We start from the raw sequence: 24732 nt of genomic DNA, 5'->3' as shown, positions 1-24732 counted from the left end.
TCAAAAGTGGAGATTGCCAAGTGCAGAAAGCTTAAGGGAGTGACTTCATATGGCAAATAATGACATGACGTGGGGTGGAATGGGAAAGGGAAACCAGCTCAGAGGACATTTTTCTGGCTGGTTATCTAATTTTCTGATGCCCTACTTTTTTCCTCTTAAAGATCAGAAGGAAGGTTGGCTGAAGTTCAGAATTCTGAAATTCAAAAGTTGGTAGAAAGGCTAAGAAAACATTTCAGGCTATCTGACTTCACTCGTAATTTAGTGAAATGAGCTAAGTTTAATGTGAACAGTCTTACTAACAATGGCCGATCTATCAATTCAGCCAATGCCTCCTTGCTTTTTTTTTTTTTTCTTCCTATCATTTATTTAAATTTTGTTAGTTACCATACAGTGCAGTACTGGTTTCTGGAGCAGGGGTCAGTGACTCATCACCTCCGTACAGCACCCGGTGCTCATCACAACAAGTGCCTCCTTGCTGTTTTGCTCTTGAGTATACAGATCCTCCCCCCATTAGCCCACAAGCTATAGGAAAAAAGCTCAAGATGAGGAATCAAAAGATTTTAAATCTCAGCTCTGTTGTTTACTATCTCTTTGACCACTCACTTAAATAATGAGATAATAATTGTGAGAGCACCTTGGCAAGTTCCCTCCACACAAAGACTAGCTGGTAGTAAGCAAGAGATACTGTGTTAGGACTAATTTCCTGGGGGACTCAGCCTCACTCAACATTTTCCTACTTAGTTAACAGAGGGGCTCAGAATAAGCCACCCCAAAATATACCACTTTGGCACAAGAATTATTTTGAGCTCAAGACAACTGAATAACAGCAAATGCAGAAAAAGTTCTCTACCCTCCTCTACCGGGTGAAGACGTCACCCAGCTCCTCTCCTGTACCATGAAGAGGAGACAACTGTGATCACTGGAGCCTGCACTGACTGCAATCTGCATCAATAAACCTGACTATACTAGCCCTCATCTTCCATTAGTTTCCCCCACATATTTACCCTCCCACAAGTTACTGCCCCCACCAGCTCAAAACCCTTTTCCTTTGTCTTGTCACTCCTCCACAAATGTATCACCCTTTGTTAAAATGGTACACGAGCCTCTGGGTCTGACAGCCTCTTTGGGGTTTTCCTTTCATCTCATTTCTGTGAGGCCCCCACATGCATATGAAATAAACCTTCTTCTCCTGTTAATCAGGTTTTTTTTCAGCTCCATTTCCATGTCCCCAGTCAGGAACCTAAGAGGATAGAGAAAAGGCTTTTCCTCCCCAACACCAGCAATTGGTCTTTTTAGGAGAAAGACATGCAGGACCCTGTTTAATGAATACGCGAATATTCACCCTTCATTTACTAGCATGAAGATCAGGTTGGTGAAGCAGCTTACTACAAAAGTTTACAGGCTAATGTGTTGGGTGATCAGTAGGATTATCGGAAATGGGAAATCTATGGACTTGCCCTTTCCTGCTAGGGAGCTCCTTACAACTGAATTATCAGGGATCAAGTTACGAAGAGCAGGGAGAAGAGAGTGAGGGGTATAGAGCTGCCTGTCTGTTCCGTTCCCTGCGGGGAATCCTGTGGCTTCTAGAGAGGGGCCAGGCAGTGACCATATGTCCAGTCAGACCAGGTTTGGCTTTTAGCTGTGTCTGGTGTTCTGGCTGTTGTGACATATGAACTGTAATCTACCTTAGGTCCTGGAGGTCCCATGGTTCCTGGAAAGCCCTAGAAAAATCCATAAGTTAAAATTACAATGGGAAATGTGCCGAGCCGAAAACTCTGTGTAAAGTTTTTCTCTATAATGAATTTATTGGGTTACAGGGTCATTGGTAGTGATGACTTCATACTCACTAAGAATCCCGGAGGGCCAGGTGGCCCAACAGGTCCCGGAAAGCCTGGAAGGCCTGGCAAACCCTATAAATTAAAAGAATAGAGTAAGTGTGAATTTACTTCTCACCTAAGAACAATGTCCATTAATTAAATCCATTAAAATATTTTAGTGAACTCTGAGGAACATGATGCCTCTCATTTATGGCTGCAGTTAATTACAGAAAAAGAAAAAAAAGATGCCTACAGCGTGTTGCCGCGTAGAACAGGCCTCCAGGAACGTGCTGATGGCAACATTTCCAGGAGAATAACCAGAACAGTTGCTTTATTTTAGAGGAGTTTTTTTAAATTTTTAAAATTTTGCTTTTCTGTCTGTCTATCTCTCTGTCTGCATGTCTGTCTCTCTCAGCCAAGCATGCTCCTTCGATAGCGCCTTCCACCTGCTCTCCTTCCACCTAGAATCCACTTTCCCCGGACATCTTTATGACCCACATCTTCTCCCTTTTCTTATTTTCAATCAAATGTCATCCTTTCCCTATCCATCCAATCTAAAGCCACAACCCTCCTTCCAGCCTGGATGCTTCCTCTCCCCTGCCCCTGCGTTATTTCCCTCCTTGGCATTTATTGCTATCTAACACACCATGCACTTACTAATTTACATCGTTCGTGTTTTTCCCTACCAAAATGTCAGCTCCATGAGGACAAGAATTTTTTTTGAACTCTTTTTTGGCCAGTTTGTGCACCACGGTATCTCGAGAGCCCGGGACAGCTGCTGACACGTAACTGGGAGGTAATAAGATATCCTTGTATAGCAGAATGTCCCACTGCTGCACTGTCATCAGAGCACTTGGCAGTACCTAGTCGACACTCAGTGCACACTTAAGGGACACACCAATGTCCCAGACTGCCGCTATCTCTTCTTACCGGATCCCCTTCCTTCAGCATCAGGCCCCGTAAACGTTTCCTAAGCCAGAAAAATCAAGAGCCATCATGTTCTGTATATTTCCTCAAAGGTCAGTAAAGGCTCCTAATGGCACCGTTGTGTCCTTTTACGGCTCACCATCAGTTGGCATGGCTCACCACCAGGGAGTTCGACAACCTAAACTCAAACTCTTTGACTCACTTAGACAAATTTCCAGAAATTTCCACATATACTTTTGAATTAAGTTAAAATATTTCTGGTTAATTAACCTGGAAGTTAGTACCTGTGCCTTAGGTCTATCAAAAGACCCTTTGAATCCCAAAGCAAAGCATACACAGTCCCCCAAAGAGCAGCGTCTCTTCGTATCCATTAGGGATCACGCTCAGGTCTACATACATATAGATCAGAAAGTAAACCACTCAACAAGAGAAAGACGCATTTAAGTAAAACCCAGTTACTTACCGGCATGCAAAATCTGAAATAGGGCTGTTACTTAACATTACAGTTTTAAAGGATATTCAATGTATGGTACAAACCTATCCTTGATTTCAACAAATACCGAATAAGTGGAGCATAACTATTCTTTGAAGATTCCTCCTTAGATTTAGGAAAGCCTGGGTAATTGAGATTTAAGAAGAGATTTAAAGACTTTTGCACAAAATCATCCTTTTATCTTAGTTTCATGGAGTTTCTTATGAGGTGAATGTTTTAGAATGAAATGAAATCAATATATAAACAGAAGAAATAGGAATGTCTACTGAAAATGTTCTTGTGGTTGTTAGAGGTGGGGATGGAGAGCGGATGAAATGGGTGAAGGGGGTCAAAGGGTAGAAACCTCCAGTTATAAATAAATATGTTTTGGAGATGTTAGGTACTGCACAGTGACTGTAGCTAACAATACCCTACTCCAGCTTTGAAAGTTGCTAAGAAAGTAAAGTTCTCATCACAAGAAAAAAAGAGTATTTGTCACTGTGGTGATGGAGGTTAACTAGACTTATTGTGGGGATCATTCCACAATATGTACAAATATCTAATCATTACCCTGTCCATCTGAAACTAATATAATGTCATATGTCAGTTATACCTCAACAAAAAAAGAAAATGAAACAAAAAAGAAAACAGAAAACAAACCATAAAAATGTTCCTAAGAGAGTGAGAAAGAGATTTAGGGGAAAAGAGAGAGAGGAGAGACAGACGAAGACAGAGTCGCAGAGGCACAGAGAGAGGAGAAAAAGGAGCGGGACAGGCAGACAGACAGACAGCCAGAGCCAGAGGACTGAGAGTAACGGGACCTTCTCTGACTCGATACCTGGAAACCCGGAGCTCCTGGCAACCCGGGGTCACCTCTTCCATCAGGTTCTATACCTTCTGCAGCAGGAGCACCCTTGAAAATGAAGAACTTCATTAAACACAGTCATCGTTATATTTTCAAAACTCCTTTAGGTGCTTCTTCACGGTCCTACTGCTTCAAGGATAAAAGTGCTTTTCAGGGTATATACTTGGAGAAATGATTTAGGATTATGTAGTTACTCCATTTTGAAGAAATAAAAGATTTTCTTATATCCTAAAGTTAATAATTTACTGTGGAAGGAAGAAAGACACAAGGATGAGAAACCATTTCTCAAGATACCAAAATTAGTGGCAACTCCCCACCTAGAAGGTGGCCCAGCCTGAGGTTAGTTCTCTCCTCCTAGACTCTCTTCCCGTAAAGGATCTGACGAACGTCGTATTCCTTAAGAGATATTTATGACAAGAGCTAAGAGAAGTCGTTGAATAGGAATAAATATCATGTCCTAATTATTAATTGGTTTCTGAATTAATTATGAAACCTGATTTGTAATAACTTATACTTCATTATTTAATAGAAGTCCTTTCATATGTACACTTTGAGATTTTCAATAATAATGGACCACACATGACTTACCTTTTCTCCTTTCAAACCAACAGCACCCTAAAAAAAGGAAACCAAATACATCACATTACTGCTTTGTCCTTGCTGTTATTCTGTCCTCTCTCCCGCTGTCTACTTCCCACTTTTTAAAACGTTTTTATTTAAATTTAATTAATAAACATATAGTGTATTATTAATTTCAGAGGTAGAGTTTAGTGATTCATTAGTTGCATACAACACCTGGTGCTCACTACATCACGTGCCCTCCCCAATGCCATCACCTGGTTACCCCATTCCCCCACCCACCCCTCATCCAGCAACCTTCAGTTTATTTTCTATGATTAGGAGTCTCTTATGGTTTGTCTCCCCCTCTGATTTCATCTTGTTTTATTATTCCCTCCCTTCCCCTATGCTCCTCTGTTTTGTTTCTTCAATTCCACATATGAGTGAAATGATATGATCATTGTCTTTCTCTGATTGACTTATTTTGCTTCACATAATACCCTTTAATTCCACCCACGTCATTGCAAATGGCAAGATCTTGTTTTTCTTAATGATGGAGTAATATTCCATTGTATATATATATTCCCATTAGTTTTTAAACATGCTCAAGTTTGTTTCAAACAAAATCTCCCCCCCCACCACCAGTCTCTCCTTCATGTCATCTGCAACCTTCCCATTCTGTTCATTCCTTAGTCCCCCACCTGCCTCCTGCCTCCATCCAAGCTGGAAACATCCCTTGCTAAGGTCTGCCATGACAGTGACGTTGCTAGAGTCAATGACAAGAGCTCAGATCTTACTGGACGTCTCAGCAGCATCAGGCAGCTGTCAGCCACTACCCTCTACTGAAATACATCTTCCCTGGGCTTCCATAATATACTCCTCTTGGTCTTCTTTCTACCACTAGGGCCCCTCCTCTTTACAGGCTTATTCTCCTTGACCTAGACGTCCCGTGCTGGGGCTTTCTGAGTCTGTTCTGAGGTTCTTTTCCCCTCCTTCTCTCGCTCCTTGTGTCACTACCATCCGGGGCTTCTCCCCTGAGCGAATCCAGCTGCCTATCCCTCATCTCCGTTTGGATGTCTCAAAAGCAAAATAAAGCCTCAAAGCACAAACCTGAACTCATAATGCATTTATTCATTCATTCCCCCACCTATGAGTTGAATGTCTACTATTGACTGCCCCCAACTTCTGCAAAGTCATGATGGATTTCAGTACATGGCCATTCTGGAGAAAATGACTTGTAGTTATACTTTATACAGAGTTAGAAATGGATACCTACCAGGATCCCTGGGTAGCCTGGTATCCCTGGGAGGCCTGGAAACCCTTGCTCCCCCTGGAAGGCATACAAAGCTTGTTATTCTTTCCAGTTGCTCTAGAACAGCCTGTTGAGATATTTTCCCTGTTTCTCTCCTTCCAGCCCTGCAGTGGTAAATCTAGACTAAGTAACCCAAATTCCTTATGGCTACTGGGTCATGAGGCTGAAGGCCAGAAAACCATTATCTTAATTGAAAACAGGATTAGAATCTACTGTTTCTCAAATTGTGCATAAACAGCAAAAGTCTAATTGTGCCAAGAACTTTTTAATTGCTGTTTCCTTGAAACTTGAGTAATTGGTTCTTTCATGGCCACCATTCTGGGGGAAAGGAGGGTGCCGTCACGAAACAAAGGGCATGAGTGAACACTGGAAAGCTCAGTCACTCTTCTCAAAAGACCAATTTTGCATTCCAAGCTTTCGTTTCTGATTTGCATACACTCACAATCTTCGGTGAAAGTAACCGGGTGAGCCCCCAGTTGTCTTTCTGTGGGAGAACATGAGAGAACGTCCTCAAAAGACAATCAGAAACCAAGCCATAAGAAGAAAAAAAACCACCGTGTTTCTGTCCTGAAGACACATACCAATGGTTCTGGCTAAAAGAATCTCTCAAGGAAAGTCTGTGCCTTCTCTTTCCTCCTTCCCCTCGATTGATTCATTCCAGAAAATGTTTCCCAACCATCTTCCTGTGTAAGAAGTACATACCTTAGACCCATTGCATCCAGGGACGCCAGCAGGTCCATAAGGCCCAGGATGGCCTGGGGTGCCCTGAAAACAGAGCAAGTCTCAGAGAGGTGACATCAGCACTGGGCCCAGGGAACAAGTGGCCATCGTGAGGGACCCAAGGCAAGCGAAGAGATGGGCTAATTTAGTTATTTAAATACAAATGGTTATTAAATAGTTAAATAGTATATTTAGTTATTTTAGATAACTTAAATAAAAATTATAGCAAATCAAATGGGCTAATCAAAACCAAAAATTATCAAGTGAGATACAGATATTTTAGATAGAACAAAAGATCTTTCTATATAAAATGAAGTCCCTTAACATGGTGCTTTAAGCTGGAAGAAAGGAAAGGAAAAAGAAGAGGGATGATTACACAAGGTAACTATTATTTTATTATTCTACACTATTAAATAGAGTATTATTAGAGTAGTATTATAGAGTACTATAGTAGTAGTAGAGTAGTATTATAGAGTACTATTCTGTTCCATCCCATCTATTCTATTCTTTTCTATTCTATTCTATTCTATTCTATTCTATTCTATTCCTTCATTCCATTCCTCTCTACTCCAGTCTGCTCCATTCCATTCTAGTCCATCTATCCTATCCTATCCCATCCATCCCATCCCATCCCATCCCATCCATCCCATCCCATCCCATCCCATCCCATCCCATCCCATTTCATTCTATCCCATCTCATATTGTCAAGTCCCATACTGTCCCATTCCTTTCTAGGCCATTCTGTTCTGCTTGGATTTCAGGAAATCCAATTTGACTTGTATGTCTTACAAACCCACACTCTAATATATTATGTGATCCTACTGTGACATTTTCATCATGTAGCACGTGTCTCAATACCCATTTTCTTGTGCTATTGTTTTAACCTCTTTATTAAAAAATGTTATCTTTTTATTCTTTTAAATTAACACATTTTCCCCATGACTTACTGGAAGTCCAGGAGGACCTGAAAATCCCGGCAATCCAGTTATTCCCTAAAGACATAGAAAAGGGGAAGGTGGCAAGAAAAACACTTAGAAGTGTTTCAACCTATAAACATAAAATTATTTACCATTCTGATAACCCCATCCTGCAACTGTAATTTGGAATGGCTAAAAACTATTTGAAAAACAAGACAAAAAATTTTTGACAAACTTTACGAAATCTTATATTTACAAAGTTCTTTTTAAAAATTTTGTTTAAATTTTAGTTAACATACAGTGCAATATTTAAAAAGAGATAATTAAGATTGTTTTTGCCTTTTTGGGATAGACTTCTAAGGTATTATCTGCATACAGTAGAGTGCTCCAAGCTTCTGCAAACAGCTTGAGGAGTGTTCACGTATGTGTACATGTATGTATTGGTATCACCACCATCCCAGCCAGAGGGGAGCATCTCCACCCCCCTATGGTTCTCTCACACCCTTTCCCGGTCCATTAATACCCACCCCCAACAGAGTAACCACCGTTTTCTGCCATCACAGATTACTTTTACCTGTTCTTGGACTTCATCTATAGAGCGTGTTGTACAGAATGTACTCCTTTGTGACATTTGTATAACTTTTACAGTGCAGAGTTCTTATTTTTTAAAGAAGAAGAATTTTCATCAATCAGGATGGACCAGTTGGACTACTAACCCTTACACCTTTGGGACCAGTGAGTCCTGGGAGTCCTGGTGAGCCCTAGATCCAAAATAAACAAACAAACAAACAAGAAAAACAAAACCAAAAAGACACTGGAAATTATTTGCTACTAAGAAACCATAAACTAAAACTCCCATTTTATTCACACCCCAAACTGTTTTGCCCTTGTGATTATTTCAGTGTTAACACAGTGAAATTGCTTGTTTGTTTAATTGAAGCTAAAATATCTATCAGAAAGGACAAACAGAAATTCATCCAAAGCCCCGGCCCTCAATGTGGGGTCCAGGGGCCTGCGGGATTAGCATCACCTGGGAGCTTGTGAGCGACGCAGGCTTTCAGGCCTCCCCCACATCTCAGACGGATTCATTCCGAATCTACGTTTTCACCAGATTAGAAAATGACTCTAGTTCACACTAATGTCTGAGAAGAGCTGCTGTAGAAACCCCACGTTAGCCAGGCTGCTGCTGGGGGCTGATAAGGATGATGATACAATTACAATGGGGGATGAGAATGGCAGCCAATATTTCTGTGCATGAGAAAGACTTCATTAACAAAATGGGCCTGGCATGCGCGAATTAATAAATAGCCGAGGAAGAACTGCCTGAACCAGAGATAAGCTTGCTTCGGGCATATGATGAATACAGTTGAGAGGCCCTGTGTCTTAGAGAATAACCTTAAATGGAGACTTTTTGAACCAGGTCATTTGGTGTGAACGTTCCATTGTCCAAAAGCCGTTTTTGTGTGTGTGTGTGTGTGTGTGTGTGTGTGTGTGTGTGTGTGTGTTTTATCATTCCTTGGAGTTTCAGTATGTGTTGGTATTTTTGATTTTTTTGAGAAAAGGGTTGTTACAGAGTCTTCTGAGATTGGATGGTCAAGGCCACCGTTGGCCATCACTGACTGAGGTGGAATTCCTGGGTGCGTGCCCACGTTTGCCTTCTCTGCAGGATGTTATTCGTGCTATGCACAAGACCACAAAATTGTCATTCTTTTCATGCATACAATATTTAAAATTAAGAGAGGAAATGTTTAAACCTGAAAAATCTTTTTGGTCAGGTTTTAATATACAATAGCTGTCTGCCTTTGATCAAATTATCTTTGCGGCTATATCCATAAAGTACACTGTCGTATACACATGCACTGTGATGGCACCCAGATTTCCTGGATTAATTTTAGGCAATACCTCCACATCATGTAACCCACTGTAAGCACCATATGTTTACAATTATTATTTTAATTGATTGATTTCTCTAAAGAAATGCCAGTGTGACAAGCGGAGTGGGAGTAGAGAACAAAACGAAAAGGAAAGAGTTGGCATGAGTTGATCCAAGCCCAGAGTTGAAGTAGCAAATTCATTTCCTTACTGATGTGGGGGAATAGCCTAGGCCACGCCCTGGAGGAAGGCAGTGGGACTGTCAGGCACTGAGTAGGTCTGAATTCAGACACTAAATGTCCAGAATCTAAATGATTTTTTCCCCCAAAATTAGGGTCAGAAGAAAGAGAAATGGAGAAACAACGCATACATCAATCAGATAGACACAAAATGGTAGAACTCCTAGAAAACCACAACATTTTGCTTGTTAGAAACTGTAGGTGTGGGTTTAGTTTCTTTGGTTATGGGAGTTTGATTCTGGCATCATCTAAAACCAGATTTGAATTCTGATTTAGCCACCTTTAACTGTGGAGCCCAGGATAAGTTACTTAAGAGCTCTGAGCATCGGTTTCATCATCCCTGAAAAAGAGAGACTGAGTCACCATAGTCGTGATTTCTGGGATCAGTGTGAAGAGTAGCTGAGAGACAGTCAAGAGTAAACATCCCAATGCCTGACACAGAATCAATTCGCAGTAAAGGTTGCCTTTGATGGCCAAATTAGTCCGCACATTTATGAAAAGACTCTGTGGGGATCAATTACAATGGTCTTTCATAGCTTACTAGTTCATAGCTTGCTGGAGGCCCGCAGTCAGGGACAGCCACATGAGTGCGTGAGAGCCCAGGCTTAAGTCTAGCTAATGTCCGCAGCAGGAAAGAGCCATCAGCACATCTAGTGGTTATGTAGTTCTTTAGCAAATCCTCTAGGGTATTTATTCGAACAAAGCCCTTTGTTGTACCACAGACTTTAGGACAAAAATGTGTGATGAGCCGAGAAAGAGGAACCCATGAAAGAAGAGAAGGGCGTGACAAAAGAAGAGAATCGGAGGAAGGATGATTCCAGAGACAAAGAAAGGCAAGTGTTTCAAGAAGAGTAATCCACATGGTTTGAAACAAAGCAGAAGGGCCCAGACAAAGAAGGACACAAAAGTCATGGGTGATTTCTGCAGGAGTGTTTTCAGAGCAGGGGGACCAAAAGCAAATGATGGCAGCTGAGGAGTGAATAGGAGATGAACTATGGTTAAACTCGTTAGTTACTTTGTTTTTAAAATCTTGACAGGAAATACAGGGAAAAGATGGCAATCCTTACAATCCTTGTAAGCAATCAGCTTACAAGACCTGAAAGTTCTAGAGGAAATTTTCTATTAGTAGCGGGCACATTAGCATGCCTGAGTACTGAAAGAGAAAAGCTAACATCAGAAAGAAAGGAATGGCCAAGAAGCATGGTTCTGGTGGGAATCCCAGGGATCAGGACACAGGGAGAACTAGGTCCTGAGTGGAAGGCCAAAAGAACTCACCCTTTCATGCAAGACGAAAGAAAACTGGCAGGTATAGAAGCTGTGTGGATCAAGGAGGAGGAGGAAATTGAGTAGGGAAACTCAAGGTCATGAGCATTTGAATCTCTTGGGATAAGATGCAGTTCTGAGGACCCGGCTGAGACTGGAGAGCAGGAATTCGCCACGGCCCCCTCCAGTTGGCTGAGATGTGGAATTCTGTCCAGGTTCCCGGCAGCCCAGGGGTAGGCCTAAAGAAGGTTAGGTGAATTGGGGATGTTCCAAGCTTATAAACTGACATACCTTGGGTCCCTGTGGTCCAGGCAAGCCTTCGGGACCTGGAAATCCCTTCTGGCCAGGAGAACCAACAGGTCCAGGAAAGCCTTTCTCCCCCTGTTAAAAATCAACACAGGATAAGAAACACACAGAATAGCACTGTCCAGCAATAACCATACCTACAACCATTGCTTTCTTTTCTTTACAACTTGATAGGGGGACATTTCACATATTTTTCCCCCTTGGATTAACAAAATTGGCACTCAGCAGTAAGTATAACAGTAAATGGAAAGCTACCTGCTGTTAGTATTTGTCTGTAGGCTTGAAAGTGTTTGCCTTTGGTCTTGTAGGAACTACTTTTCCCCAAACGGTGGCGCTACACAGATAAGAGATTATGAGAGGGAATCAAGAATGAGGGGGAAGAGGGGAAGCCCAGTGAGAAAGTTGAGTTTGGTGCAGTGTGTTTGCTTGGGATTGGAGAGAGAGTGAGGCTAAGGCACAGGAATGTGTCTGGGAGTGAGCGTAATTGCTATGTAGCTTGAAAAGAACAACGCGCAGGCTCTCAGTTTTAGCCCTTCCTCAATTACCCAGGAATTAGTAATCCAATCTGCTCTTTATGCAGGAGATGCAGGAGATATGAAGAGTGGCGTAACCAAAAGGGTGAGCTAAATCATGTTTTAGAAAGAGATGATATTATGAGAAAGCCCCTAGGAACGAGTGAGTGAAAATAATTTAGGCCCCATGAGTGACATGGTTCTGCCAACAAATAATTTTCTGGTGAACGTGGGTCCTGGGATCACTTTTTAGTAATAAAGGTCGTTGGTTGTTTCAGTCAATTTAATTACACAATTGGTAAATTAAATTTTAAAAAAGAGAAAGAGGTCAAGTCAGCTACTTCACATTGTTATGTGCATACACATTCCATAAAAAGAGAAACAAAAGAATTTGCTCGTCCTCTTTCAATACTCAGTTACTCTCACACATCCTAGAATAGCATCTAGCACATAGTAGGGACTCGATCAATTCTTGAGCGCAAAAATGAATCCCAGCTTTCCAACACGGATCTGAATACACTACATTCATAGCTTTGGGGAAAAACCTAAATCAAAGTACGTGTTAATTACAGAACAATTGAAAATAAGTAGAATAATTGTTATAGTTAGTATATAAATTATATGTAAATTATTTTATCTAAAGAGCTAAAAATATGTTCTAAAAATATTTTTAGTCAGCCTTCGACATTGTGAAGCAATTCATTAGTGTTCCTGAGGAAAGGGTTTGATAAACAAAGAAAAAACTTTAGTTCAGCTTCTGTCTTAATTATCACAAATTGCAAGTTAATGGAGCGAATTAATGAGATTTCATGGCATTCTTTTCTCCTTGAATGCTGCAATGGAGCTACAGGTTTGCCCCGCTATCTGAAAGCACAGAATTCCTATGAAACTTTTCCTAAACTGAAATGGTGTAAAGCGAAGAGTATCCCCGCTTTCTGAAAGTTCGAATTACACCACTTTGCTTTTATGAAAAACCTACGTTAGTATGATAATGTTGTTAGGGTTTTTTTTTTTTCATAGAAGTAAGATCCTCTTCGGATTTCTTTTGCTTCGCAAAAACGAATGGCAGTGTGGGTCTTTCCTAAAAGCGGAGTGGCGCAAGGCGAGCTTTCAGAAAGCGGGGCGGGGGGGGGGGGGTACCTGGAGTACATCCTGGTACTGCATTTCGGCCTCAACCAGAGTGCTGTTGCAGGATTCTTTCGGCAGGGGGCGCGCCTGCACCAATGCCGCAGGCCACGAAGTCCGCGGGTTTCAATCCCCGTGTCAAAATGAGTGAATCGAGTTGTTTTCAGTTGTTCTCTTGTGTTAAACAACATTTCTACACATAGAGGCATTCTTATAAGCTTTCTTTTTTCATAACTTGCTCCTTTTTCTTTACAGACCGAAAGAGTTACATTTTAACTGATGGTATTTACACAAATTGTATGAAATTTTCCAAAAGGCTTTTTTTTTTTTCCTTTTCTTTGGTTAATGTTTATATGCAATTTCTTTAAAATTGGATTTGGGCAATGGAATAACACACTGCGGGTCTTTCTGATATTAGAGAAGGAAGAGTGAATTCCTGGATGAGCTCTACAGAAGAAAAAAGCAATATTAAGATTTTGTTTTTACCTTCTCCCCTTTGATCCCATCACAGAAACACTGGCCTTTGTCTTTACAGACACAGCCCTAGGAAAAGGGAAAAAGAAAGAGTTTTGTTTAAAAACAACTTAATAAATCCTGGCTGACAGAGCAAAAGCAAACATATTTTTCTATTCTTTGAGCTTTAAATGTCATTCATTAGGAGCCGTGCTATACCGGGGCAATGATATATCAAGAGAAACAGAGCCAAGAAGCGAAAAAACATTGCATTTAGAACTGTCGGGTGAATGTACATCACTTTTTATTGTATTTGGGAATTTTAAGTTATTTATGGAAAAGGTGAAGTCATCTTTTCCTTTTTTCAGGATAATGTGTAGTTGTACCATATGAAATCGCCATAACCATCAGTAGAAAGTGGTCTAATGTTGACAAAGAAAACATTATATATATATATATATATATATATATATATATATATATATATATATATATATATATATATATGTATATTAACTGGTCATATCTTCTACAAGTGATTCGAAGGTTTTCTTTTCCTGAAATGATGTTCAAGACTGAGAAGAATGATCAATACCCGCTATGTGTCTTTAAGGAGAATAAACTAATTCACTAATGTATCAGCATGTTCTTAGTATAAAGCGAAAACAAATATTTAGCTGTGAGCTTGGGCACTCTTATCCTATCTCAGTTACTTTGACCCATTTTAGAACCTATGCACAGGCCAACTCTAATGAAGGTCGATTTTTGAATATTTCTTTGCCAGAACAGGAATAAAGAGGTAGTTGAAAATATTGAGTTTAAAATGTGTTTTGACACATGTTTTATGTTTATGTATTTATCTTCTTAATTTTTTTCTTCAGGTTAATATTAACTGAGAATGAGTTTGCTTTCCACAGGAAAAGAATATTAATGGACAGCAAAGGCAGGGCAAGTCTAGGACCTGTGCTGGCTGGTTGGTAGAAAAAATAAAAGAGAAATTGCCTCAGATATTTCCAAAGTGAGGGATCCTATTTGTTTAATTAAAATAAAATGCTCAAGCAAAAACAACATTAATTAAATCTATTTTCTGAGCCTAGAGTCCTAGGTTTTGCCGCCTTTCAAGGAAGGGAAGTGTATAGTAATTTTCAGACGTCACATTTATACATACCTCACAATTTATATGAATGGAAAGTGATTGACTGAAAAGGAAAATCTATATTCACCCCAAGTGTTGGATATGTGATATTATTTAGAAGACTACGTTTTTCTGATTTTCCTCCCAGATGTTTGAGGTCATTAAGTCATACCTTGACATAATTATTTAATCTTGTCTTTCTAGATTTTTAAACTTTTATGTTCATTTCAATCACATATTTAAGCCTACTCTACAAAACCAATAGTTCTCAAAGTAGGGATCCCCCGACCAGCAATATCCACATCACCTGTAAACTTGTCAGAAATGAAAATTATCAGCCCTACCCCAGACCTGCTGAATCAGAAACCCTGGGGTGGGTCTCAGTATTCTGTTTTATTTTATTTTTATTTTTTATATATAATAATTTTTTATTATGTTCTGTTAGTCACCATACAGTATATCCTTAGTTTTTGATGTAATGTTTCATGATTCATTATTTGCGTCAGTATTCTGTTTTAATAGGCCGTCTGGGTGATTCTGATTCCACTGGTCTAAGCTACCACCTAAAATCTGAGTCTGCAAGGTAGAGCTCATTCTCTAAATGTTTCTGAACACTAGATTGTCTGACACACTACTTTGCACATCTGTTTTTCGTTTTCGATGTCTTTTTTTCCTGTCATCCCAGGCTTTTGTGCCCTTCACTTTGGGATTCTTTGTCACTGAGGTGAAAGCAAGAGCTGTCTGAAGACAAGAGTCTTGGTTTTTGTTTCTGGTTTAAGTACCTGCTGACACTTGATCCCAAGAGTTGGAGGGGCAAGCATGCTGTTCCCATACAGCATTTGGGGAGGGAGGGGACAGCATGGCCTCAGAAAGTAGTCTGAGTTCTACACCCAAGAGCACTAGATACTGGGCAAGGAAGCAACACCTGTGCAATGCTCAACCGTGGCGGGCCACGGTTTTCAAGTGGACAACAAGCATCTCTGACTCTCGTGTTTCCCAGACACAACACAGCACTTTCTGAGAACCTCTGGGCCATGGTTAAGAGGAGGCAAATTACCAATGCTCCGATCTCTGAGAAGGAACATGGAGGTCATGAGACAGGCCTTATTTTATTTCTCAAAGTAAAAGCCATATTTGTCATACATTACTGGAAATTTTTGAATGTTAGGTTGAACAAGTAAGTGTTTGCCCCCAGATGAGATCAGGTCCTCCATCCTATTTACTCCCATGAACCACATTTAGTTACATGTTTAATGTGTATTTTCCCTGATGCCCATAAGCCCTAGGAGGGAAGGAATTCTAGTCAAATTCACATCAGTACCCTGATGTATAATATATCCCGACAAATGCTTGTGGATTGATTAAATGGATCAATGGGTAGATGGAAAACTCGTAATTTGTTTACAGTCAATTTGGACCAGGAATTCCAAGACATATGAATCATATGGCTATGTTATTGTGCTGCCATGACTGAGATATTTTCCCTACACATGAATTATTCACAACTATCATTGAAGGGGCAAAAAATGAAACTAGAAGCCTCGGCTATTTTAATACATGTTAAAATTAACACCAGGCTAATTAGTTGTTAGTTGCTTGGACTGAAAAGTCTTTTTTGGGAAATTTTAAACCCTCTGAGGAGTTGAAAAACAGTGCAATGAACCCTTCTATATCTTCTCATCTAGATCTGTCCATTGTTACCATCTCTCTTTCTCTTTCCCTCCCTCTCACACACATACGCACACGTTGTTGTTGTTGTTGTTGTTTTTTTTTTGCCAAACCATTAAAAAGTAGACTGTAGACACCCTCATACTTCACCACTAATGCTTCTGCGTGCAACTTCCCAAAACAAGAGTATGTTCTTATGTTCTTATCCAGCTGAAACATCATTCCTGAGCCTAAAAAATCAACATTGATGCAGTAACTCCAGGTTACTGGATCTGAAGTTAGATCTGCAGGCTTATACAAGATTCTTGATGACCATTAGTAAATGGAAAGCTGTTTAATTTTTAGCAAATCTTTCAATTCAGACCCAGATTTAGTCTCAATTAATGCTTTTCCCTGTAACCAATACATGAAGTCTGATCTCAACCAGTGGCTGTCACAGTTCCAAGAAAGAATCCTTAGGACTCAGACAGGTGGCATTCAGGGGTTGGGTGTGGGGCTCTCTGTGTATGACCATATTGAGTTCCCTCTTGCCTGGGGTCTGGTTTCCCAACATCACCCACAGTGACTTTGGTCTGACCCCCCTTTTGGTCATCAAAACCACAGTTCCTGATTTTTTACACTATTGTCCTTCAGTTTGGGTCTTGAAACTTCAGCGTTAACATATTTAGCTTTTGTTTGTATTTGGCTTCATTGTCTTTACATTAAAATAAAAACCCTATTTGATGGTTCAAAACCAGCTGGTTGGTTAATTGAAAAAGTTAGTTAAAGCGAGAAATCAAAAACAAATGAACAAACAGCTACATGAACGTTTTAGACATTTTATAGCTTAAAACATACACATGTACACCAATTCTTCAATCTAATGAAATAGGGTCCAGGTCTTTTCTTCGGGAATGGGTCTGCTGTTGGAATTCTGTGACATCATTCTTGTTAAGTCACACCCATAATGCACCATTGACAATTTCAACTTTCGGTTTCTTTGAAACAGGCCGATTGCTAAAAGATGCTATGGAGCAATTTGAGTATGGAGTCCTTCTTGATATTAAACCATATTTTTCTCTAAACTTCTTCAATGTTTTCTCAGCCACGTTTAATTGAATAGCAGTTTCTCTATCAATTTTATTTTATCAAACCTCCCAACCTATTCATCACAGAAACATAAATCTTATGCAAATGTATTTAACCAATTTGTTATTTAATATTTAATGAAATCACTTTGTTACTATAATAAGTACAACTGGCAGAAACAACTAACTCTTGGCAATCCTAAAACTCCATCAGTGGACCAGGTATATGCCAATGTGATAGGGAGAAGCCTATGGGTCTCAGATAGGCAGTGTCAGTGGGCATCGACTGGTCTATTATAGAGCAGGTATGGAGAGTTCTGATCAGTCCAGCAGTCACTCAATAGGAGAGTCATTGTGAGAGGATCTACTATACTATCTATTCATCTACCATGTCACCCACATGCAGGTGGTCAACACTGTTGGCAAGATTCCAGAGCCAGGTCCAGGGCTGTTTCTATGCTTGGGTTAGCAGAAATGCTCCAAAACTGTTCCAGCTTTAATTTGCAGTTAAAATGACAAGGCATGGCCTGCTTATATATTTGCAAAATTGGACTGACTAGGACTTCAGAGTATGTGACAATTTTGCTGACACATGGATATTCCATCTGATTGAATAAACTCAAAATTATAGTCAGGGCCACTCTCTGGCTTTTGTTCAACTGCTGTCTTAGAAGCAAGTGCTGCCCGTGTGATACATCTGAGAGTCCTTCACAAGGCCAGGGAAATAAAGCACTTCACTTTTTGGATGGTAATGACAGTAGTCTCAGACTCAAGATATTCATTTCTCTTAATTAAGCTGTTTTTCCTGAATTAATTTTTAAATTTGCAAATATGTATGAATAATTCAAATAGATATTTGGCTAAAAGATACAGTGGCTGTATTTTCATTATCATTGAGTTTGATCCACTTTTTTTGCACCCACTTTTGAAACACCATGGAATGTTCTTCCATGGTAGAATAGAATATAACCTATTACTTTCTATTCAAATGCTAAATCACTTAAAAACCAGCTTGGCCAAGTGCTACTAACCATTAAGAAAGCATAACTAATGGATACTTCTTAAGCAACAATTTCATGATTTTTCCTTTTCCAATAATAAAGCACCTCTTAGTTTCCATATACCTTAATGAAGTAAGAAATCATTTGTCACGAGCAGAAAGCTCTTAGTAATGATTTTATGGGTTTTCTTACCCTGCTAACCATTAATACATCAGGAAGTGATCCAAGATTACATGATATTTTAGCACTTTTGCATATTAAATACTTAAACTTGTGAGAATGATTCATCTAAAGGTCACATGCATTTTTACAACCTCACTTAAAATGCAAAATAAACTGTGATAGTAGAGAATCTTAATAGGTTCAGAAGTCCAGAAATAACAGTTCTTAGGCCAGATCTACATAGGATCTAGTCCCAGATTTGCTAGCTATGAATTGGAGCTTAGGACAAATTACTTAATCTTTCCAAGTTACCTCTTCCTTAAAGGAAAATATTAAGATCTATCCTGCAGTTTTTTTGTGAGGAGGATTTGAGATGCTGTCAATAAGGAGCTTGCAAAGTGCCCTGCATTCAGTAAAAAACTCAGTCAAAAGGGGTCACCTCTCTCCCCTCTCTTGCTGTAATATCCTAGGCCAAACAACACACACACTATTGTCTGATCCTTCCTACCGTCAGTCCTGTCTGGCCACCATCTTCCCAGACATTTCCTCCTGAAGTCATTTGTCCAATGCCAAAGCACCGGTTCTGATTCTAACAGCACCAGTAAGAGAGACCAAAAACCATTTTTGTTTAACTACAAATGAATTAAGTAATATTTGTTAATAGTACTTTTAGAGTTTATTAATATATTAGTTGATATTATTTATAATTTGTTTTACTTGTCTAATAAAATATTGGTTGGAAACCCCAATGGTCCTTGATGCTGATACATGAAAGGTGCCAGATCAAGTGAATTATACAAAGGCAGCATGCACTTCCCGGAAGGTCTGATCAGCTGGCTCTCACGCTCTTCTCTTTGTCTCTGTCCCATCCTGCCCTTGGATTGCCCATGAATTGCACGCACACTGCCTTCTCTTCCCAGCAATGTGGCAAAGGGTTAAGGGCACTGGTTCCAGAGCAGACTTCCTGAGTCTACATCCCAGCTCTGCCAAGTCATTTGTATAACTTTAGGTGCTCTCTAGTGCCTCAGTTTCCACATCTGTAAAATGGGGTGAAATATTAAACAAGTACATAGCACAAACATTTACTGAGGGTTGTGAAGGAAACCAGACTATGTCACCCCAATTATGCCTCTCCGACATAAAAATTATTTTGAATTGAAAGCAGTGATGAAGCAGTAAATGCAGAGAAATATCCCTCTTTTCTATGTAAAGGCAAGAAATAAATTCTCATTTGACTGGAGACAGACTCTCTTTAGTCCAGAGACAGCACCAGAGGGATCTTCAAAAAAACCTTATCCTCCCAGTTACCTCTTCACCATTCACTACCTCTAGCCCAAAGCCCTGGTCTTGTTAATCCTTCACAGATTTATTGCTTCCTTGTCTAAAAGGTATAAAGCTTCCTGCTCTGGTCACTTCTTTGGATCTTCATTCTCTTGCGAAGTCTCCCACGCACATGAAAACTTTTAATTAAATTTGCATGCTTTTCTCCTGTGAATCTGTCTTTGTCAGTTTAATTTTTAGACCCAGTCAGGGACCCTAAGAGGGCCAGGGAAAACTTTTTCCTCCCCTATAGCTGTTACTGTGGGCTATCAACAGTGTGGGCAATTACTAATGTATTAACATTGTTACTTAAATGCCCATGAGTTGGGGGCTTACTATGTTTTCTAGACTGCAAGTAGAAACGATGTCTCACAATTCCTTCTATCTCCCCAGCACTGGCAGACAGCAAACATTTCTCTTTTTACTCTTAAAACAAATAAAGAATCTAGTTATGCACACACATTTTTATTGGTCATTAACAGGCCAGGAAATCATTTCCAAATAATCTTGGATATTTCCTTTTTCTACCCTCAACACCCTGTCTGCCCGTTATATGTGTGCGTTCTAGTGAAACAAAAGTGGCCCTCCCTGCCTGCCCCCCAACCTCTCCTCCCCCACGCCCAGCCCAGCCTGGTTTAGTGTAAGGGGAAGTTGGCAGCGTTCAAAGCTGGTTAACACTCTACTGAGCAGGGCTGTTGATTCTGCATTATGATTATTGATCCTTTGCCCAGCCAATAGCCTGAGGCGAAAGTTTTTGTGTGTGAAAAGAGCTGACCGAGTGTGGCTGACTGAGCCAGCCAGACTCCACGAGCTGCTCTTCACGGGGCCCCTCCATCCCGCGTCTGCCTTAGGCAACGGCCCATGAGCCTTGGCAGCAAGGCCTCCAGTAAAGGAGAATGACACCCGTGTGCCGCTCTTGAGGTGGCCCCTTCTTCCCCGCCCAGGAGCCGCTGTCCCCACACTTGGATATCACAGAAATCTCACTGGAGCTGCCACTTCCTATCTTTCAACCCCTGTCCAGAGAAAGACATCACTAGTCTAGACATCTAAATCAGCTACCCACTTTTGTTTTTCTGGACGGCAGCAAGCATGCACATTACTGGCTCAGACAAAGAAGGTGGCAGTCCGAGGTCTCTGGTACATTTGGGAATAAATCGGTAAGAAAGTTCCATCCATCTCGTGTAAGGCAGTGAGTGGGATTTATACCTAAAATCATTAACTCCAGGTTGTTTTTTTTTTTCTTGCCCTAAAAGGTTCTGAGTCCAGCAGGACGAAGAGGCCTTCACTGTTCATAGAAGATTAGTAGACTCTGAAGGATGCCATGACAAGGATGTTCTAGAGGAAATGAACTTGGATCTGTCCTATGATGATTTGAGTAGTTGAGCGGTGACTACATAGGGCACTGCTCAGGCTCTCTGCCTCATGTGTGGTCTCATTTACACCCAATAACAATTCTGTGAGTCAGGCACTAGAATCAGCTCCATCTTACCACTGAGAAAAGTGGGTGTCAGAGGCTAGAGGTCGTTATGAATGGAGCTGGGGGATATGAATCCAGGCGCGTTGACCCAGGGCCATATTCTCAGCCACTATGTTGTATTTAATTATTGGCTGGCTTTGTAGGCTTCTGAGGCATTGGGGGAGGGACTCAGATGCATCTCTTCCCCTCACACTGTCGCTGTGCCCCCCACGATGGGATGTAAAATCCCAGTGATAAACATAACATGGTAGTTCATGGAATTTGCAGTATAAAGCAGGAGTTGGCGCACTGCAGCCCACAGGCCAAATCCAGTCTACTGTCTGTTTTTGCACCACTTTTGACCTAAGGATGGTTTTTATATCTTCAAATAGTTGGGAAAAAAGAAAAAGAAAAACAATATTTTGTAACATGTGAAAATCATCAGGAAGGCACACAGGAATCTCTCTCTTCCCTCCTTTCCCTCATCGTCCTCCCCTCCTCCCACCTCACTTCAGTCCAAGGGTTGCTGGCAGGGATGACCCACATAATGCAAATTGTGGGTTGGAAGAATCCAGAAGATCGTCCAATCTAAAAGTTCCTTATATTTTGAACTTCACAGGACAGCAAAATAAAAAAAAATTTTTTTTAATGGAGACCAACAGTGGATTTTTTAATTTATATTTTGATATGTAAGGGCAATGGCTATCTTCAAACACAAACAAGCAAATCTACCCTCCCACTCATGAGCTAACAGCAAATCTATCATCTACTATCATCATTCCATAAGAAAAAGCAAGTTTTTTTTTTTTAAAGATTCACCTATTTATTTGAGAGAGACAGAGCGTGCGTGTGCTCTTGCCTCGAGGGGTAGGGGCAGAGAGTGTCTTAAGTCCACTCCACACTGAGCCTGCAGTGCAGCCTGAATCAGGGTCTGATCTCACAACCCCAATCACGACCCCCATCACTGACGCCAGCCAAAAACAAGGGTCGGGCACTTAACCAACTGCTCCACCCAGGTGCCCCAAGAAAAAGCAAATTAAAACACTGTAAAGGAAGCAAGTAAATACCCACAGATCACAAGGGGCTCCTTTAAAGTGAAAATAAATAACTTTTACTTCATTAGCAGTATCTACGCTGTTCTTACTTTTCTCATTTCCCTTGGTCTGGTGAAAGTCTACACTATCCAACACAGGCATGACTTTGGGAAGCACTCAACTAGTCACAACTATCTCCTCTCTCCCACCCACACCCCTTCTGGTCAGTCACTATCTGCTTAGTGACCTCCTACCGCACAGTTTTCTCTTTGAGAGGTGTCCGCGAGCTAATCTCATACAGTGTAATGTACGCTAGTGAATTAATTTTTAAAGATATGCCCTGTAACTGACACATTTTTTACTGATAAATATGTCAGTTACACACACACACCCCTCCCATAAATGCCCCGAGTGGTAGAAAATTCGAACTCCAGACTGACCAGCGAGACCCATGTTGGGGCAGATGGGGCTCCTTCGCTTGCCTGCTTGGTTTGCCTATATGTAGGACCAGATCTTTCAGAAAATACCTTTGAGGGGCGCCTGGGTGGCACAGCGGTTAAGCATCTGCCTTCGGCTCAGGGCGTGATCCCGGCATTATGGGATCGAGCCCCACATCAGGCTCCTCTGCTATGAGCCTGCTTCTTCCTCTCCCACTCCCCCTGCTTGTGTTCCCTCTCTCGCTGGCTGTCTCTATCTCTGTCGAATAAATAAATAAAATCTTTAAAAAAAAAAAAAGAAAAAGAAAATACCTTTGATACTATTACTCGTTTAAAAAAGTAGCTTGTCTATAAAACTCATCTATTCCCTTTTCATTTGACAGCCAGGGAAGAAGCACAGTCGAACCAGGCATGTCAGAGTTCTTGCTGATCTCTGCAGGGATGCTACTTCAGATGGGAGAAAATCTGCAGAGGGGGCCTTTAGCTCTGGTCCATGTGGACGATGATCACATGCTTTTCACCACTTCCGGGAGCTGTTACTTGGCTAATTATACCAATTGTCAAGAGCAAATCCAAAGTGATTTTCAAAGCTTTACATTTTTCAGCTTTAGGTTCTGGGAGAGTTGCTAGAAGTGTTTAGAAACCTTGCACTTAATTAATAGAAGATGTCTCAAGGGAAAATCCATTTTCTATCTGTGAACCTGAAGGTAACCTAAAAAGAACATAAAAAGCTGAGGGTCATCCATAAGACCAGGCCAGTTTTCCAAATGGAAGACTTCTTTCAATTTTTGGTAAGACTCTGATGTGATACTCTCTGGAAATATGGACACTACTTGGGTAGCAATATTATTCTGAATAATAAGGAGAAAAAACAGGCTCACTTATGTATGTAAAAGTCAATCCAGAAAGATCGTTCTTTAAATACTTTTGTGTGTGTCCTCTTTTGTATGTGGGTGTGTAAAAATCAGAATAAGATGATGGATAAAGAATAAAAAATAGAACCAACTCACAAGATGAGAAAAACAGGTGAGCAGACAAAAGCAGATGAAAAGTGTCAATTGTTGGAAGCTGGATGGCCAGTGAAAGCTTCAAGTCAACTGGATCATTACGTTTGTAAATACTTTGACACATATCCTCTGTTCCAATAAAAGATAAGACACAAAACCAGAAAATAAAAAAGACAAACTCAAAATCAAGATAAGTGTTTCTGGTGAGCGACATGCAATGACAACACAAAGCAGTGGAAGGGACTGAATCATCACATGGTTGGACTGAGTCTAGAAGACAACTGTGGTGGTTTGGAATTTGGCTCCTGTGCATAATAGACAACATGAGTCAAGAAACACCATTTTAACATTATTTGGATTGGGGTCATGAAGTATGCCCAATAGGAGCCATTCCAAAATGGTGGATATATACAGAGGAGAAAGAAAAAAGAAACAACAAAAATTGGAATACAGAGCTATGGTAGTTAGTCTCCAAGATGGCCCCCAGTGATCCCTCCTCCTGGCATTCATGCTCTTTTGTAGTCCCATCCCTTATTGCACCAGGGTTGGTCTGTAGGTCCAATAGAACAGGACAGGTGTGATGCTATGTCTTCTGAGACTAAGTCATAAAATAAAATTGTGATATCTGCTCTGTCCTGGGCTACTTGTTTTGAGGAAGCCAGCTGCCGTGTCAAGTCAAGGAGCCTTATGAAAAGGCCCATGTATTAAGGAACTGAGGCCTCTGGCAACAATCCTGTGAATGAGATATTCTGCAAGCTAGTCTTCCAACTCTATCAAGACTTAGATGACTATTGCCCCAGCCTACAGCCTCTGAACCCTATGAGTGACCTGGAGACAGCACCACCCAGATTCCTGCTCCCAGTATTCCTGACCCTTAAAAAAGGCATGGGATGATAAATGTTTGCTGCTTTAAACTGAAAAATTTGGGGATAATCAATTAGGTAGTAGTAAATAATACAGGGGTCCAAGTAAAATTAAAAGTGTGATGGAAATGATAAAAGAGAAATTCAGAAATCTCAGAAAATAAGGCAAAAGGAAAAGAGGTGAACAATAAGGAAAAAAGGTCAGAAGTTTTGAAGATCAATTC

The 24732-nt window shown here is 40.6% G+C and overlaps 1 protein-coding gene across 6 annotated transcripts in view; it reads right to left on the bottom strand.

Annotated features, from left to right (window-relative positions):
• The window catches only part of COL4A3 (collagen type IV alpha 3 chain), a 137200-nt gene that overhangs the window by 65120 nt on the left and 47348 nt on the right, over positions 1-24732 (bottom strand). For all 6 annotated transcript variants that reach the window (XR_006775786.2, XM_045775279.2, XM_045775277.2 and 3 more), the window contains exons 2-11: positions 13392-13448; positions 11254-11343; positions 8305-8349; positions 7619-7663; positions 6654-6716; positions 5916-5969; positions 4670-4696; positions 4055-4129; positions 1848-1910; positions 1686-1721 (exon numbers count right to left, since the gene is read on the bottom strand). Coding sequence is in view for 5 of the 6 variants with exons in the window: in XM_045775279.2 (XP_045631235.2) it covers positions 1686-1721; positions 1848-1910; positions 4055-4129; positions 4670-4696; positions 5916-5969; positions 6654-6716; positions 7619-7663; positions 8305-8349; positions 11254-11343; positions 13392-13448 (555 nt within the window). In the remaining variant the exon portion in view is untranslated. The remainder of the gene's footprint in view (positions 1-1685; positions 1722-1847; positions 1911-4054; positions 4130-4669; positions 4697-5915; positions 5970-6653; positions 6717-7618; positions 7664-8304; positions 8350-11253; positions 11344-13391; positions 13449-24732) is intronic.

This window comes from Ursus americanus, chromosome 1 (genome assembly GCF_024610735.1).
Source record: "Ursus americanus isolate L20-20 chromosome 1, mUrsAme1.1.p, whole genome shotgun sequence".
NCBI classification, from domain to species: domain Eukaryota; kingdom Metazoa; phylum Chordata; class Mammalia; order Carnivora; family Ursidae; genus Ursus; species Ursus americanus.
The sequence above is the reverse complement of the archived record's forward strand: the minus strand, read 5'-3'. Positions and strand labels throughout refer to the sequence as shown.